This window comes from Pieris rapae, chromosome 3, assembly GCF_905147795.1.
Source record: "Pieris rapae chromosome 3, ilPieRapa1.1, whole genome shotgun sequence".
In the NCBI taxonomy this organism is placed as follows: Eukaryota; Metazoa; Arthropoda; class Insecta; order Lepidoptera; family Pieridae; genus Pieris; species Pieris rapae.
Genome location: NC_059511.1, coordinates 5,696,214 through 5,715,994, shown reverse-complemented (window position 1 = coordinate 5,715,994; position 19,781 = coordinate 5,696,214). Strand labels below are relative to the sequence as shown.

At 32.9% G+C, this 19,781-nt stretch overlaps 1 protein-coding gene across 5 annotated transcripts; it reads left to right on the top strand.

Moving 5' to 3' along the window:
- The first annotated feature begins 1,569 nt into the window (after positions 1–1,569).
- Positions 1,570–19,759, top strand: LOC110993177 (hexokinase type 2). Of its 5 annotated transcripts, none has more exons than XM_022259327.2 (9): positions 1,570–1,854; positions 11,097–11,259; positions 11,367–11,548; positions 11,695–11,868; positions 12,530–12,629; positions 12,889–13,078; positions 14,400–14,605; positions 15,395–15,621; positions 17,676–19,759. In XM_022259327.2, the coding sequence occupies exons 1-9, from the start codon at positions 1,831–1,833 to the stop codon at positions 17,763–17,765; spliced, it is 1,356 nt and encodes a 451-aa protein (XP_022115019.2). In that variant the 5' UTR covers positions 1,570–1,830; the 3' UTR covers positions 17,766–19,759. The 5 variants fall into 5 exon arrangements, with proteins under 5 accessions (XP_022115019.2, XP_045490533.1, XP_045490532.1 ...); XM_045634577.1 differs by lacking the exons at positions 1,570–1,854; positions 12,530–12,629 and adding exons at positions 2,659–2,803; positions 12,113–12,212; XM_045634576.1 differs by lacking the exon at positions 1,570–1,854 and adding an exon at positions 2,681–2,803.
- Positions 19,760–19,781: the final 22 nt, after the last annotated feature.

Genomic DNA, 19,781 nt, shown 5'->3' with positions numbered 1-19,781 from the left:
AACGCGACACGTAATATTCGATTCGGGGTATGTTGTACATATCCTCTGGCGTAGCGTCGCCAGACGTCCTGTATTTCCCGGGATATCCCGTATTTTAGGCTTAGATTAAAAGGTTCCGACGGGGCTGTCTCTGTCCCGTCCGATCCGTTGTCCGTATTTTTATTTTTAAATCTTTAAAATTTAAAATTGAATAATGTGTGGATTAACTGCTGACGCAAACGTATTAGTTCACGTCTTTAGTATACCTTGCTCAAACCCTCTCTACGTTCTTAATAAGTGGACTGATGTGATAAATACATGTACTAATAATTTAATAAAAAGAATGTTGCGACCGTTTCTAATTACGATTGTATCGATTTTTATATATATATTATGTTAAAAATGATTGGAACCAATAAAAATGGTTTGCTCCTCGGAAGAATATCCTAAAAAAAAAGTCCCTAAATAGTTATGTTTTTAAATGTCTCGAATTTTTTGGCTTTGGCCCTTATATGCTGAAAAAAACATCTGGAAATTTACTAGGGATGTTCAGTAAAAAGTGCTAATGAGTATGACGCAATTACCTTTTATTATAATGATGTTATTTTATTTTGCGACGTAGTATCAGGTTTATACAGGTTGTATATGTTTTCAAAACCTAAAATTCCCTTTAAAAAAATCTTATTCTAATCCCTCGAACCTATCTAGTCTATATAGTCTTTTATGTCGCGTCTTCAAATTTCTTGATGACTACGAGCTTGGTGCGGTGATTATGGATATTCCATAGATAGGTGCTCGCTCGAAAAGCAGCCATCAAAACTCGTGGATTAACGCGAGAGAGTTATGTTGGTGAATCTAAACAATATAGTAAGTTTGCCAAGCCGCGCGCCGTTGCTTGCGTATTTCCCCAAGCAACCTTTTTCATTTGTCCTGCAGTCTTTTTCATTTAGTCTCCGTAATAATGGTACCGAAAATCGGTATTTTGTTCTGTCCACTCAGCGTGTCTCAAACGGGAGTTCATAGTGCACGACACGACGGACAAAAATGACTTCTATTTTTTTATGATTTCGTTTTACTATATCTCATGTTTGGGCTGTACCTGCCAGTATCTATTAATTTTTTCTTTTCAAGGAGACTGTACCGCTTTATTACCTACTATTTATTGAACACCTCACGTACATATAAAAAAAATGTTTTATAATATAATGCTGAGAAATAGTGTTGATCGTGTTTATATAAGAATTAAATATTTAATGCGAAAGGCAAAAAATATATTATTGTTGTTTTATTCTTGCGCAGTTTTGTATTTGTATTATACAGTCTCAATTAAAGAAAGGATCGCGAAGATTAGAAATTAAAAATAAGAATAAGAAACAAACTATCGCCTTTTCATACAAAAGTAGCTATATGGAATAGGTATATATGGTGCTATGAATACTCGTATTTTGGTGGTATAGATAGTTGGACGCCACCCAACATCTTCAATAAGACAAAGTACAAATATCTATTACCTAACAACCTACTTGCGTTACCCCATTTAGTTTTCAAAAGACCTCCCAGTCGGCATAATACATCTTTATTGGAACATAAAAGTGAATTAATTTATTGTTCAACAATACACTCTATGACAATATAATACTTAAAACAATAATAAATGTTATACGGTTCGGCGTAGTTGTGAGACTGTAATTCTAGTCTCAATTTAGATAAAGATTATAATATTATTACTGTGGTACTAAGATAAAACAGTTTATTGAAGGAAGTTTGTAGAAAAGTCACTGTGGAAACTTACATTTCTCAGATCGTTATTGAGTGTGCAAGTGTTTACATCCATTGAAGAGTTTTTACAAGATGAAGGATTTCATTTGCCCTAAAGTAAGTATGAAAAACACTAACAAGATGGCTGAAATAACTCCAGTGAAAATAAAATGTATATTACAATTTCGACAAGAAAAACTTTTAATGATACAAAAACAATGTGATTTTCGTGTCGGCAAGTATTTAAAAAACTTGAAAACCGTAAAATTTGCAGAGCTTAAAATTTTACATATAGAAGATGTAATAGGATTCGTGAATTTACAATATTTATTATTTTATACAATTCTAGCATACATTTAATAAAATAAGTGAATATCGGTATATTTAAACACATAGAAATAAACATATATTTTTCCTCTTTATTTTCCGAGCTAAGTTATATAACGCTGTCATTTTTTCTCAAATAACATTACTAAATTAAATATGTATAGGTAGATAAAATGAAGATTGCTACGGAGAATATTTTTTTACTTTGACAACTTTAATACAGCCCGCATCTCGGGCTGTAGTGTATTAAAATCATGATAAACCTATTTTTACAATAATCCAGTGCAGAGTTGAATTCTTGGAAAAACAGCAAACGATCATCCTTCTAGGGCTTGAGACAAATTTACTTTTCTACAGGCGTGACCCACTTACGCTAAACGAATCTCAATAAGAATGACATTAGCGAACGCTTTGTCACACAACAATAATTATATTTAAAAAATTCGTTTGGCGTTAGTGTGTGATGACTATCGAGAAGTGATTATGTATGCCCCTGGGTTTGACAAGTCATGATTTTTAGCACTTTGATATACTGGTTTTATCAGGTGAACCAGCATCATAAGGGCTAGCGCGCACAGGTTACTTTTGTCACCGTGACTGTTTCTGCACTCATAACAAGTGTGGATATGTATGAAGATGCGCGCATGTTACGACGTGACAACTGGGTGACATTTATGTACATTTACCGGAAAACAAGCCCATGACGAAACTCTCACCGTGCCGTTCTGTTTTCATAGCGGTACGTTGCATAGAGCGATTATTTTATGAGCGATATAGGCTTGTGTGGGTGGTTTGTTCTTACAGAAAGATAACTAGCATTTCCCATAACAATTAATGAAGGACTTGTTATCGTGGTTAGAGAGCTGATACACTTGTTGACCTTTATACCAGACAACAATTTGGTACAAAGCATTTTCTCCACCTTTCACCTCGCTCCAAGTGAAATATTATCTAATAGTACTTTATTTGGAGCAAGGCGAACCTGCAATATATTTGCTTTTTAATTATATTTAATTACATTAAATTTATTATGCTCTTCAACTACGCGGTTTTCTTTTATACGCTTCATAAATTTGTATCTTAATAGCTTTATCTCATCTCTCTCAATAAAAATGGTGCTTTTGACTGTTATTTAACATATTCAAAACCAATCTCCTTCAGTATAAGTCTGTAAAAAATAATAAAATTTTTACTCAAACGATAACGCTTATTCATCATCATCATCATACATCCTATAGCAGAGCCAGAACTGCTCAAACGTGAGAATGAAAGGGACTATTACATAATATTCAGAGATTCTCTTGTCCTGATGAAATTAATATCTTGTCGTAGAATTTTTTTCCGAACTGTATAGAATACTTTTACTATATCAACTGTAAATCGAATTTGTACAAATTTAATGTCTTGTTCCCCGTCTATTTTTTATACCCGGCATGGAAGACACACCAGTCGATGTTCCCTCAGCTACGATTCGCCATATAATAGTTCTGGAATCCCTGAAACCCCTATAAAAGTCACAATTAAGTACCGAACAAAAATATAAATTAAACAAAATGTAACAAAACCAACTAAAAATCAAAGATTGAGTTTGATTTACACCTACTTTCTTTAATTTACGATAAATATCAAAACAACATTTTTCCTGTATTTTAACAAATACAACAAATTTCAAGAAGAAAACTTCGATTTGCCGGATAACACTTGACATAACCATATGAAAATCTTATTTTTTTATTTTTGTTTTATGCAATGATGTTCCGGTAGACCTATAGCTGCAAACACTCAGCCGAATTCATCACCACATTCTTACCTCCCAATAAAAACCCGTTCCTTTATAAAGACTCGTCAGCCTCGAGTATTCAATCATATATTTCAGAGTTTGCAGCTGACTATAATGAAGATTCCCAAGTTTATTACCGTAATAATACAGGAAATACTTAAATTGATCCTTGCTTTTAAATTTAAAATAATGTTGTATTTTGATTAAAATAAATTTCATCTAAAATGAGCTAATATTTGTTTTTTTTACGTAAGTACCTCAAAGTTACAGTACTTACTACTTTCTTCAGCTAACACAGACTTGTGGTGTTTTTGTATATTATTGCAGGTCCTAAACTGTGATGAATTTATCATTTTTTTAGATATTCTCGAAGTTTTTAGAACATAGTGTAGAAATTTCCACTTAGTAGGCTGTAATTCGAAATAAGGTGTACTCAGTAAGTATTATTTTCGTAATTTTTTTCACGGCTTCAGAGTTTATAGACAACGACCGTCTCTTCGAAATACATATCGGCAAATTACGCTTCGATTACAAAAAAGTTTTGTCACCCTTCGTTAGCGTACTTTTCTTTAAAAAATGACGTAACAATGATTTAAAGTTTAATGTAACGGTGACAAAAATAACCCGTGCGCGCTTATCCTTAGAAATATGACGTGAAAATGACAAATATTTTAATGTAATGGTGACAAAAGTAATCCGTGCGCGCTTAGCCTTCAAAACATGACGTGACAATGACAAAAACGTTAATGTAACGGTGGCAAAAGCAGCCCGTGCGCGCTTAGCCTTAAAAACATGACGTGACAACTGACAATGACAAAAAACGATAATGTAACGATGACAAAAGTAACCCGTGCGTGCTTAGCCTAAGCGGTTGGTAGATTTTTGACGGCGGGGATTAGACCGCCTTAGAAGTTGAAACCTCTAGCTAAAACTGCACTATAATATATTCAAATATTTAGGTCAAATTAAGTGACCCTGGCCTCTTTTTGAGTAATATTGTAAAGCGCAAAAACTAAAATAGTGGTTGTTACAATTTTTTTAAACAAAACATTCTGGTATAAATAAATAATTGAATTGTTACCAAAACATAAATAATGCATGTTATACGCTTACAGGTTGTTGACTGAGAGTGCTAAAATGATAAAATTAGCACGAGTATGAACAAAGTTAATTATAACTGTTTCTAAGACTCGTGTTCTTTACGTTTATTTAAATATAGTACTTTAAAACAATCTTATTGATAAAAAAATGCTCGTGCCTTATTGATAAAAATAAAATAGAAAAGTAAGGCAAACTTATCACAATTAGCTATACCTATCATTACTACTTAAAATAAGTTGCAGAATATATATTCACAGAAGTCGTAAACGTGTTTTCTGCTAAATAAATTTATTGAAAATATATCATATTATATCCTTTAACTTTTTTTATTATTTAAGCGAAAGGAAATATATCTAGAAAGCCTTTTATCTACATTTTCCTTTATTTGTTTGAGGAAAACTTTAGTATATATCGTTCTATGTATACTTATGTTTATTAAATTTCAAAACATAGTCATAAAGTTTACGATGAGATAAAATTGAATGTCTTAAATGCACTTGAGAATAAACATTCCAACCCTGGGTTTTACATAACACGCAAACATAAGATGTCCTTGGTTGTACCTATTTCTTTAATAAACGTCGTAGATATTCAACTGCAGTTTGAACCTGCGCGGAGGCACGTCAAACCACACCCACGTCCGCGAGCGAAGCAATCCTTTCACAATCTCTTATTACCTAACACATTCGTCCATATTTTAAATTAAAATACATACAATTTGTTTCTTTTTTAACGTATTCAAAGGTGTTTTATAAAAAAAATCATGAAATACGTTTATTTTGGAATATAAGATCTTCTAGGTATCACTTATTCCACTTCAATCAATTCAAACTTGTAGGCATCCCTACTCATCGGCAAAGACAGAGGGTGTAGGCGTATGGACGTTTTCATTGCTAAAGTGACACCTTTCTTTCTATTTCTCTCCCCTATTATTATATATATATAAATAATAGAGACATGGAAACGTCAACGCCATTTACCTTGCACGTATCGAACGTATTTCACAATTTATAGATGTTATAAATGTGTATATAAATCTGATTAATATGCAAACTTAATTTATTATGCAGCTCATTCAACTAAGTATTAACATTGCACGTTTTTCTGCATTTGTCGTGTTCATAACAATATTTATTTTCCTTGAACTTCGCTTAGTACAGCAACTTGTCCGACACGTGCTAAATAATGATAACTTCATAACTTTGTAAATGTTTACAACAAGATAGTAAAGGTCTTGTATGGTTTTAATGAAGTTTTGTTTCGCCATGCATTGCGTGATATTTACTGCATTTTATTCATCATTCTGGTTTCACAAGTATTTGTAAAGTTGCGCCGGAATATGTTGTGTTATTTTGAAGCGCGGCATGCGTGAAGGGCGTCACGTGGCGCGGCAAGTACATGGACGGTCGGGGGCCGGGTGTGACGTCATTCGACACGCGGGGGGCGCGGCGAGGAGGGCCGAGGGTGTGGTGCACATGCGCCAGCCGCTTCAAGGTGACCTCGACTAGCAAAGTTGCCTCTTAGCACTCGCGCCTCACGTCGTCGGTTCCTTTCCTTTCACTTATTAACAACACCTTTACGGTCTAGACGAACCGGTATTCGCCCAAACGGATATCATCATTTTTCTGTACCCTGTGGAATTTATGCTATCATCCTGTGGACTCCAACGCTACTCGTTCATCACCTTTTATCTCAGTCCGCGAGACTGACAAGACGAATCGATATGCGTCAAGCACGAGACGTCGTAAGTACACAAAGTTCAATATTTGCTTGAAATTTTCCAAACATTTTTAATGTTTTCATAGTTTATTCTATGACATGACGATAGCACATGCCGTTGAATTATTATAAAATTATATAGCTATACCTAGTTATGGTAAGATTTATGTAAATCTACATAAATTCAGCAAATCTTAGGATTCAATTTATTAAGGTATTAGTGTTAGTTTTTTCCAATACAAAATAATGTATTGGAAAAACTAACACTTATACCTAATAACCTTATTTTTTCCTCTAACCATATCGTGCTTTGATTAAAAACATATATCTAATGAATTCTTTAACTTAAACAACGATAAAAAGTAAGATAAACTTTTGCAAAGAAATTATTCGTAGGATTCACAGAAGGTCAATGTTAAGGAAGGTCAAACGAAGGCATTGTTGATTTCTTGACATGACATCTACAACCTTACGCAATTTTCCTTTAAGTTCGGTGTTTTTCTTTGGTTAATTAGTGATAACTGTAGTATCAGAATATAAAAATAAAGATGCGAAATAATTTTGTTTGCTTTAAGTTTCTAATATAAAACGTAGACCTTTAAAACTGGATTTTAATGTCATTAGGTAAACCAGAAAGATATGTCATGACAAAAAGTGTGCTAATCTAGGTATCCTTTTTATAATTTACTAAGAATAATTCTCGCAAAATTCAAATTTTAAAAGAGGCAAAGTAGGGTTTGTTTTAAACTTACACCAACCAGTTATAACTGATTTTAGCGGCGATTATTAAAATGCTAATATTTTATATTGATAATCGCGACGATACTGATGATCTAGTTATCAACCAAACTTGCTAATCTGTACTCAAATTTAAAATGTAATCGTTACGAATGCGTCATAAGAGATTTTTGTAATATAACGGAATGGAAAGTTTTTTATGATTTTAATATAATTAAAGTCACCATAAAATTGCTATCACTGATAAGAGCGATGCGGTACTTTATCCGAATGCTATAGTATGAAGTGCTGATAAGACAGTCTAGGTAGTTTTTATAGATAAAATACTTAATACTGTGAGTAATAAAAAGTTTTATTGTTAAACGATTTTTCTGCTTTTTTATAACTTTTCGATTAACAACATAGTAAGAGGTTTTTGATTTTAAAAGATCGTATTATTATAATAAATATTTTATAATACATATTATATCCAGGACAGTTAAAGAAGTTTGTGTTTACCTAGCTAAAAGTCATCTATTTTTTCCATAGTAATTATATTATACAAACAGTAGTTATATTTAAAAACAGAAAAAAGAGGACCAAAAAATTAATAAATATCAGTATAACTAAAACATTATCTGTTACGCTAATCAATCCGTATCTTTTAGCGATTAGGAAAAAGTATTGATTGACGTCATAATTTCACATTATTGCTTTATGCCTATTTAGACGATATATATTTCCGTTTGTGAAGTGGATCAAAAACTGTCACGAGACAAATAAAAATAAACATACGACATGCGACTATCATAAGAGCTGCCAAGAGTGAGCAACTCTGACGATAAACAACGTCGAAAATAAATAATTATGAATCTTCTGTATAAGAGTCATTATAGAGAGTCTTTCCTCTAACTTCGATTTGGTTCCCTTTGGAATAGACTCTTGGGCCGTATTGTTCAAGTGCATAGGCTAGTTAAAGTTGGTGCCTGGTAGATAGTACCGGTCAACCCAGGGCTGGTGCATTCCTCGCTCAAGGAACTGCGCTGCCACAAGGACTTACAAAACATTTAATTTTTTTAATTTACTTTCTATTAATTTTTATTAATACAATGTAGTGTAAGAATACTGTATGTTTGATTGTTTTGATTTCTTATAAGTATATAATAATGTGAGGTGTATGTTTTTTTTTTATAGAACAGGGGGCAAACGGGCAGGAGGCTCACCTGATGTTAAATGCTGCCGCCGCCCATGTACACTCTCAATGTTATATTAACTGTACAATTTAATATAACATCCACAATGGTTTTTCCTTCATATTTTTGCCTTAAGGAAGGTAATTTTAGCAGTGTATTTATATGTATATGGTTTTATAGGTGGTCAAAATTGGTTAAGCGGAAATAATGAATTTTGCCCTGCATATTTGATTCATCCATTTAGTAAAACTTGAATGTTTAAGCATAAAAAATAATAATAATTTGCATAAGCTAAACCATTTTGATTTCGATTTCTAAATATATTTTAGAAATAACTAAACATATATCTGTTACAGATGTGTATTATATACCTACATATTATGTTTATAATATGTGTAAGGTAAACCGCCTTTCTATGACATGATTTAATTCCGCATTCAAAACTGGTTTCCCGGTATTATTATACCAGATTTTTTTCCATTATGGGTTGCTTTTCAGACAACATACACTAAAAATGCATAAGAACTTCAAACTTTATCATTGATAAAAAAATTAGTATAAGTAATTACAGGTCAAAGGTTGGTCATTGTCACTTTTTTGACACAAAAACAAATAAAAAGACAAGACGTTATGCGACAGAATTGCCATCTATAGTTCTAATATGTAATTACTAAACGAATACATCGACCAATGGCGTTTATTTTTTAGATCTGCCTTTCTCAATCGGTCTCAATCGCTCGCTATCTTCGAAAAAAACGCTGCACATCTTCGTGACGTTTCATCCGTAAAAATATTACCCTCATGCGCCTAAAGAAGTTTCACTTCAATAACTGAAACTACCTTATCAGTCTAGTTTTATTTGTATCTATATCAATATTATATTTCAGAAAAAACATTCAGTAAAATACAGCCAGTAACCTTAGAGTAACATTTAATTCTACACTATAGCTTCCTCTTCAACTTCTCTCAAAGGTCGATTACATATTAAGTAGTTTATTTTCATATGCTAAAAAAATACAAAGCGACAAGAGAAATGCTTACAACCGACACAGCGTCGAACCTATCGAAAGTGAACATATTTAGGTACTTATTGCATTTCCACAACTCTTAGTAAAACAAATAGTGATAGCTTAGGTAATTCGTGATAGACATCATTAAAACTGCGAACTCACACATGTTAATTGCCGGTCATGTCCACGCAAACAAATGCAGGTTTTGCAAATATAGAGACACCTTCAACTCGGGGAATTTATCTGACGTCACAAACGAGCCCACGCTTCGTCCAATCGGAGCCAAATGTAAGAAGGCGCGTCGGAGAGGGAATGATAAATATTTCAAAGGGCTTTGCATACATTTTGTTTAAGTGATAGTTCATCAATCGTGAAATTATCAACAATTTTATTCATCTTGACTGAAATTTGTACTAAAATTAGACTTCTATGGGAAACGCTAGCTGCGCTATTCTATCACATAAAATATTTTCACACGTGAGGGAGACAACATCAGTTTGTTATCATGAATGAAAAAGAATGCGTCAGTTTGTTCAACGTACAAACGAGGTACAGACGGCGGCCAGAGCACGTCATAGCACATTCGATTGCTGTACTTCACTTCATATTACCTTGCTACTAAAGCAAGTCGTGCGTTCGCTTAGTGCGTGTGTAATTATTAAAAACCATAAAAATGGGTATGGCTATTAACCACCTACCTCAGGTGAGTACCTGTTAAAATTATTGTTAAACCGAGTCGTAGTCGCCGGGTCTAGTCGAGAGTTCTGTGTTAGAAATTGGCGAACCACGAATTTCATATTGGAAAGCAATTCTAAAGCAGTAACGACAGTAGTACGGTAGTAGTGTTGTAATGACCGCTTTGACCTTGTGAAACTTGTATGCGATAAAATGGACGGATAGCTTGCCGTCACTGCCACTATTTGTACATAGAGAAATTACATTTTTGAGTTAAAAATATATAAATGTCGCGGTAAATAATTTTATCAACTTACGAAAATTACTCATTCTATATCGTCATGTAAACAGATTATTTAAAACGACTTGTCATCGTAAATTATAATCTTTTGCCAAGCCTCTTTCCTCGTATAAAATGCCTCCCGGTAACTATAGAGTAGGTAGGGATTATCCTACCGGTAATTCCAGTTAAATGACTGGTTCAATAACCATAATTTATATTACTTTTTAAGTTTGACTGTGTACGCTTAGATTAATGTGCAGTAAAAGTATAAATATGTATTTAAAAAGAATCGAGCTTATGTGACCTCGAAAAACAAGCCTCGACATTAATATGTCGAAACTATGATTGCTTAAAGTATTGAGTATAATAATGTGTTATAATTATTATATCTGATGAAATAAAATACATACTTATGGTTTTAAAACCATCTAATATCATGAATGGTAATATCAAATATGTATTAGTAATATAATAACATTCGTCACTAATTAAAGAAATCTGAATAAATATGTTACTATCAGATAGTCTTTATTTACTTTTGATTGCGTTTTTAGATTCGCGAAGAATGCGAAGTATTTCACATGTCGGACAAGCAGATCAGGGAGATAATGAACAGACTCCACAACGACCTGATCAAAGGTCTTGGAAAAGACACCCACGCAAACTCAATCGTCAAATGCTGGATCACATACATTCAAGACTTACCTAATGGAAAAGGTTACTAATTAATAATACAAAATATTTCTTTTCGTTCAAAATAGTTCTCAATTTTCTTTGCATGCATAATTAATAAAATTTACATATCCAAATTGTTTTTGTTATAGAACGTGGTAAATTTTTGGCGTTAGATTTAGGAGGAACAAATTTTAGAGTTCTTATAATAAATCTTGGGGAAAATCATTTTGATATGAAGTCGAAAATTTACGCCATACCTACTCATATTATGACTGGAACGGGAGTTGCACTTTTTGACCACATTGCCGAATGTTTAGCCAATTTTATGAAGGTTAGTATTAATGCATGTTTTAATCAGTCACATATTGATTCTTTAGCTATATTAGGATAGCGTATCTTTGTAAATTTATGCAGTAATTTGTCCTACAATGATGGATTACCGAAAGATTACAATTTAATTAATGTCTTAATTTTTAGGAAAATGACGTTTACAAGGAACGTTTAGCCCTTGGCTTCACGTTCAGTTTCCCGCTTAAACAACTGGGCTTAACTAAAGGATTGCTACAACGTTGGACCAAAGGTTTCTCGTGTTCCGGAGTTGTTGGGGAAGATGTTGTACAAGGTCTTAAGGATGCCATCGCTAGACGAGGGGTAAGCTATCTATTACGTATAACTGGCAATTCAGAAGTTTCAAATAGCCTTTGAGAAATATTAGAAAACAATTACAGGAAATTGGCCTGATTTTCCTTGGATCGATAAGAAAGAGGGAAAATCTCTGTAGTTTGTGATTTTATTATTGTTAATCAGACATGACCAAACTTTTTTGATACATTGGGTTTACAAAAGAGAGCATCGGTCTTAGAAATTCAAAATAGTAAGGCGTACGATTTTACAGGATCTAAAGTTGTCTGTGATGGGCATCCTTAATGATGCAACGGGGACTCTTATGTCATGTGCATTTAAGAACCCCCATTGCCGAATAGGAATCATCATTGGTGAGTTGGCGATGATATAAGCTCTCCAGTAGCGTAAGGCATGATGAGAGAGCCAATGGAGGCTTTCAATAATTCTATTCCTCAAAATTCTTATCTGAAAAAGCCACTATAAAACGTCTAAAACTGCATGCGAAATCTTCTCATCTTTTGCACGTTAAGTTATTAGTTATATAAACGATGGTCTGAATACAATATTTTGGGTTATTATTGGGTCAAGATTGAAAGCCTCTCAGTATCATCATCAACCACGGGTTTAAACATAAGAACCACTAATTGGGATTCTGGACTGGAACGTAACAGCATGTTTCTCGTTGTAGGATGTACAGATTGATATATGCGCTATTCTCAATGACACTACGGGTACTTTGATGTCTTGCGCGTGGAAAAACCACAACTGCAAAATAGGACTTATTGTTGGTAGGTTTACCCTATTTATAAAGGTTTTGTTGACTGAAATTAATATACCAATGTATTTTATAATGTTATAGTTACGTTGCGTTCATTATCATTTCTAACTTCATTATTCATTGTATTTAACCTTTCACATTTAACATACTCTCGACAGTTTGTAAGGTCCGCTTGAATACTTTCATACTTTTCATGGTCGAATTACAGAATGTTTCATGTACAAATTTATATGTCCTACATTTTGTATTAATAGATAAAATATACACAGGTACGGGTAGTAACGCGTGTTATGTGGAGAAGACTGAAAATTGTGAAATATTCGATGGCGAACCAGGAAAATCTGAGCTCCTAATTAATACAGAATGGGGAGCATTTGGTGATGACGGTACATTGGACTTCGTCAGAACGGAGTTTGACAGAGAAGTCGACACTAAATCTATCAACCCTGGAAAACAAATGTAAGTCAAACTGTTGTTTTCAAATTTTTTATATGTACTTCTGGACTATTACGGATAGGGTTTTCATGTATTACGGTTAAGGATATGTCAACGGAAATACTCCAATGCAGTTTCGTACTTTAAATAAATTAATTCATCGTTTAACATCTTACGTTTCCTTGAATTTTTGCATTATACATACATAAAAGGCTTACGTAAGCTTCTCAGTCGAATAAGCTATATATTATGTATATTAATTGAATATCCTATTTCATGTGTTATCCTAAGAAGAATATATCATTAAAACGTGATCCATAAAAGCTATAGAGTTTCATATAATCCAGAATTGATTGTCAGCTATATAACAATCAACGGAATTGAGTCACACATTGAGTCATTGCATAACAGATAAAGTACTATACTTTCTTAATAATATCACAGATTAACATAGACATTCCCGGATTATGAACAGAAATCTTTCTTCTGTATAGGACGTAAGTAGTTGGATTAGCCGAAAAGTTGCTTAGTAAACAGTATTAATTAAAATTGATATTAATATAAAAAAAACGCGCGAAAATTACTTTGTGATATGGGGTTTCCTAATATATATATTTATGCAATAAATATATTTCACCATAGATAAATGTAATGTCATAATTATATAAATTGTGTTTTTTTTACAAGTTTACAAATGATAAAAAATATTATTTATATATATATAAAATACGTATATGAAATAATACGCTTGAAACTGGAAAAATATTTAGAATTTTATCATGTTTCAGTGAGTCAAAGAAGCGTGGATAAGGAAAACTAGGTTCCGCCCCGACATAATATCAATAATTGATTATTATTATCTATTGTATATTGTGGTGACATTTGTAGTTTGAGTATATTTTATCACGTGTAAACTTAAAATTTGTTGGCACATTTATTATTCTGAGCTTATTCATTTAAATATTAATCTTCAAAAAAATAAATTGCAAAACGTATTAAGATAAATTATATGATAAAAGACAAAAAGTTTATATAAAAAATTAAAAGAAACTTAGCAAATATTATATACAAAAAAGACGAGAATATCTTTACTCTGTGTGAAGATTCCGTATATTAGATCTAATATGTTGGAAATCATAGTGCCCTTTTAAAAATTCCCTAACTTGTATTTTGGAGTTTCTAAGGAGTCAAAATGCAGTGCTAAGTCCCGCATGACATAAACGATATTAGATTTTGACGTAGTAATCATATTTGGCGCCAAGTTTCGACTGGCTTTAACCTTCAAGTTCCGGCTTTTTGTGTCTTTGGGATGTATGTATAAATAATATTTTAATACTATTTACAGTCAAGAGAAGATGATATCAGGCATGTATATGGGAGAGTTGGTGCGTCTTGCCCTCGTAAAATACACACGTATGGGCCTCTTATTTGGTGGTCGTGGATCTGACCTTCTCTTCCAAAGAGGAAGTTTCTACACTAAGTACGTATCAGAGATTGAGTCGGACAAACCTGGAGATTTCACAAGCTGTATGGATGTACTCGAAGAACTTGGTGAGTTGCTTTATCCATATTTCAGGCTTTGGGCTTAAAAGCATTTTATTATAAGCTTACATAATAATCCGTAAAAAACAAACGAAGAGCTATCGATCTTTTGTAGAACCTGTTTTACTGCTATCGAATTATTTTTATAATCTGTTATACAACGAATATCTCTCGTAATACGTATGTCTTAATCTTGACGTATACCGGTAAAGTGTTGATTTCTCTAGGCTATTCAATATCTAAGGGCGTTGGGGTTAATAGTTATAGTTCACTGTTATCAGAAGTTGTAAACAAAATATACGAGGATGTCAATGTAACTCTGCTCATGATGAATGGTTACGTAAGCGCCCGCTTGTCTCTCCCGCCTTTTCTTAAAATAAGATATTAACTTAAATACTAATTAGCGCTAAGTTAATGTTAAATTTGAATTACGTCAGTTTGCGATAACAACATGACGCATATTTTGACGTTAATTTGGCACCAGATTCTGTTTGTACATTATATAATGAATTAAGACGTTTTTGCAATGGCGCTATCGTTTGGTAATTTCAGATGAGGCTACGTGAATAAAACTAATTTATTATTACGAAATTCTGTAGTTGTTTTGCATTTACTTATTATAAAATTAAATATAGTTTTATTATGAAAGAAATATAATTAGTATGTATAATTCAATTGTTTATTAATATGCTAATTATTATTTATATATTTTTATACGCGTCATTAATATTTGAACTTAGACTGGATATTGATAAAACGGATAAGAACAAATTTTAAATTTTGAACTCGTTATTCCAGGCTTGTCACACGCAACGGAAGCGGATATGGCGAGCGTACGACACGTGTGCGAGTGTGTGTCACGTCGGGCGGCGCATCTTGTCTCTGCCGGGATTGCCACTCTCCTCAATAAGATGAATGAGCCCCGAGTGACAGTAGGAATCGATGGCTCTGTGTACAGATTCCACCCTCATTTCCATACACTTATGTGCGAGAAGATCGCCCAGCTCGTGCGACCTGGCATACAGGTGAGTTATACTTAAATTAAGATTTTTGTAAGATGCACTATCAATTCTATAATAATTGTTATAGTTTTTATATCAGATTTGGCTATACCTACCTAAAATTTTATTAACTCATAAGTCAAATCTCATAGGTACATTCTTCGTTCGCGTATAATTTATTATCTTTTTCATCCTTATCAGTTATCACTGTAATTTAATTGGCATTGTAAAAATATACCTCTTAGCTCTCGAATCATATTGATTATATCGTATATCATTTCGTGTTGTGAAATAAAAATGCCATTGAAAAACAATCAACGGGTCAAGAAATATAAAAAGATTATACAACAGTGAAGAACGTAATTAAGAATATATCTTTGAAAACAAACTACGAAACATACTATTTTTTCCTAAAGTTCTACGAATATATAAATGTTACTTCGGGTACAAACACAGAGTCCGATTTGAATTGATTTATCGGGCCACCCATTTCGTGATGACGTCAAACAATAGTTTAGTTGTAACTACAGTGATAATAGTACCCTAAGCCGTGGACTTCAAGCCCTCTATCAATACGAGATAGTAGTCGAGCCCCCATGTCAATGTCGAAAGGTTCAATAGATAAATTTGTTTTAAAACAAAACAATAAATATAACTTGCGTAAAAATTGTTTGTTCATTAAATTTTTTTTTTTTTGGAAAACAAGTTAACATTATCGTTGAGCGTCATATTGTGGTCATTGGCGGTCGATGACAATTACAAATAAAGGCTAAACTGGGAGAATGGAACATTTTCCTGTAAATCTGAATTGATGTTACAACAAATATATATATAAATATAGTTTAAGTAATATTTGTAAAACAAAATATTAATTAAGCACCACTTTTTAAACTTATACTCAGTGTAATTGAAACACGAAACTGAAAGATTCAGATAGAGACAAATGAGCATATGTATTTAAATTTTAATAGCTATCATAGAGATTCAATGAAAATATTGGTTCCGCAAACTTTTGGCACAAAGAAACCTGTTTTAAAATATCAACAACCTTGTCGCGAGATAAATGTCTAAGTATTGGAATATATATATGACCAACATAAAGCCTTGACTTTAATTAAATTAAGAACTTGATAGGTGTGCATATTTAAAGCATTGCCTTGTTAACAATACGGTAAAGACTAAAGGTCAAAGCACACATATCAACTCGGAAGGAATCGTCACCGTATCGCCGTTCGCCTCGCCGTCAACCTAACGTATGCACGTAACCAAAGCGTATCAGCAGGTCCTGTACGTCAACTCGGCTACGATTAGGCGATGCCTTTTTTTTTTTTTTTGGAAAGGAATCTCGCTGTTGGCCTTAAGGGCCTTTACAGCTCAGCACGGGCTGTTTGGCGAGCTTAGCTCAGCCTAGGCGATGCCGCGCTTACTGCTCGGTTTTAGCAGGAATGTCGCGAGGGGGGGGGGACAGGGGCAAGGATGTACGAAGAGCCGTAAGCGCGGGAACTTTAAGTTGACCACGCACCGTATTGCGGTTCCGAGCTTGTTCCGAGGCGAGGCGATTACGTTACGATTCCGAGCGATTTTAGCATGCGTTGCAGTAGGGAGTTTCATACAAACTATACTGAACGGCTTGAAGTGATACGGTGACAGTCCCTTTCCAGTTGATATGTGTGCTTTGACCTTAGGTTATATTTTATTGTGACCTACGCGACTGTAGAATTCATATGTAAAAGCAGTAATCAAGAAGTACCTAACTATATATTTTACGAATATAGGCAACATGTCTTTGATCAAGTAATCACTTATCGATAAATCAGAGTAATGAAAACTGTAATAAATCGTTAGATAAATACATAATAAATTACAATAAAATATTTTATAAAGATGACAAGAATTATTTTATATTGATACGATCCTTATCATTTAATTCATTTTGGTCACAAAATACAAAGGTTTCTGCAATCGCAGCGACTCAGTATTTAAATTCGATTTCTGCGTCTATTTCCCATAACTGAATATAGTTATGGGAAATAGAATTAAGCCTTATTATAATTAAACACGTAATTTATTATTTTCAGTTCGACCTAATGCTGTCAGAAGATGGCAGTGGTCGCGGGGCAGCTTTAGTAGCAGCAGTTGCTTGCCGGCAACAACTAGGCTACGCGTAAACTTGGAATAATCCTACCACGCGGTGCTACGCTCAGTGATCGCACACAACGAATTTATACAACTAACATCCTACAATATTCGGTAATAGTGTGTTTGGAGATTATCCAGTGACTTTTGGAAACCAGTTTAAAGACTTGTTTATGATTTACGTGCGATTACTTTTTCATCAGCCATTTTCCGCGTCTCGAGTGGTATAGACTGGTGGTCATAGTTTAGTATTAGTTTAGCGATATTAAAATAGGGCTGTGTGCTTGGACTGGCAGTCTTACGCATCGCTCTCTGTTGGATAGGAAATTGTAGTTATCATGATATTTATATGCCTCGGGCGGTATTGGCTCTGGTCCCAACTACTTTTGATTTAAATGTAGACGTCAGCTGATAACTACGGCATTCCTATATATAACCGTTAAGAATTTAATGGCACTAAGATCCAATATGCCAATTGGTAATAGAACACTTAAAATGTCACTTGTACTTACGATTTTAGAATAGTCTAGTCAGTTCAACGAATACTTAATATTTGTACCAAATTTTTCATCGTTACAAGACTGATATTTACCGGAACCGGCTATATTGGCCTTAGTGTCATTTAACGGAAAGGGCCCTCTGCATTTGTCAGTGTCACCCTCAAGTCAGAGAGCACGCAGTTAATTTGACTTATCTTATTTAAAAATGTAGTTAATTATCAGTGATGGTCTTGTAATATAAGAGTCTACTTTTATACAGAATTTTAATATAAACAAAACACGACGAAAATTATTTTTAAAAGTTGTTTACATTTCTTGCAATGGATGAAAATTTTAAATTAATTTATAATGGCATTACTATTCGAATGTAGCAATACATGTGAATCTCAGAAATTATGCTAATCACATCAGATGTGATGTAATTACCATTCCATTGCCTGATTATTTTATTCATTAATAACACGTGAATTGTTATTATAAACTGATGAAGATATTATTTTAAGTGTCACTATTATATTTGATTGATTTAGGAAATAGTTTTATTATTCGAATTCGATTAGTGTAGTGAAACGATATTTTCAAATTCTGAATAATTGTGTTTCGATATTTTACTGTGATAGAACTAGGAATTAATGTTTAAATTGTTTGCTGTTTTGGTTTCTGAATATTTTAAAATATAGTCTATATGTGTTGCAATTGAAAGGAAAAAACGCCGGCTATAAAACCCGGAAATAAAAAAATATTCAAGCACAAATAGGAAGTTTATTGGCAGCAACTTGATTTATTCAAATATTAAATCAACATTGTTTGTAATTAAATTTAATTATGATTCAGTTTACATTTAATTTTTCACATCATTTATAGTTCCTAGTTAAAAAATAGGTGCATTTTGTGTTAGTGTTGTATTTTTGTTTCATATAACAATATAGATGTTTTAAGCATTGGACCCCTATTTGCTAAGGAGAAAATGTATTATATAAGACCAATTATAGTTACTATTATTATTTATGTAACATCCATTTACGATAATTTATTTATTATACACATCTATAGTGAATTTCTAACAGGCCCAAATAAAGTACAAACTGTAAACCTTTCAATATTTTGTGCACAAAGCAAGTGTAAAGTTTAAACATATTCCCACAGATATTATTTTGCTCAACATGTCATTGCGTATAAGGTTCGAAGAGTTTATATACTTTCTGCAAAGCTACATTCCAAAGGTATTAAAACATCTATTAAATAGCTTAAAATGTTTTTAAAGCAGAAGTACACATATCACATAAATTGCTTAACAAGACCATTATGTATTATTAAACAATAATGTTTAAGTAAATAAAGCTGGTCATATACATCAACCTTGTGTATATATAAATACAATTTTATAATCAAATTATTTAGGAGGAATATTTTTTCTGTAACTACCCTCAATGAAACCATTCTAGGAAACAATCATTTTAATATAGCTAGCTCAATGTATGAATGAGCAGCAGAATGTTACTTATTTGGAAAATAAATTTTTAAAATCAGTTTTGTTGTTTTATACCA

Excerpts from the sequence above, each read along its gene's own strand:
- LOC110993177 (XM_045634577.1), top strand. The coding sequence starts at position 2,765 with ATGACGAAACTCTCACCGTGCCGTTCTGTTTTCATAGCG. Across the intron at positions 11,869-12,112 it reads ATGCCATCGCTAGACGAGGG|GATCTAAAGTTGTCTGTGAT; the intron begins GTAAGCTATCTA and ends ACGATTTTACAG. Across the intron at positions 12,213-12,888 it reads CCGAATAGGAATCATCATTG|GTACGGGTAGTAACGCGTGT; the intron begins GTGAGTTGGCGA and ends AAATATACACAG.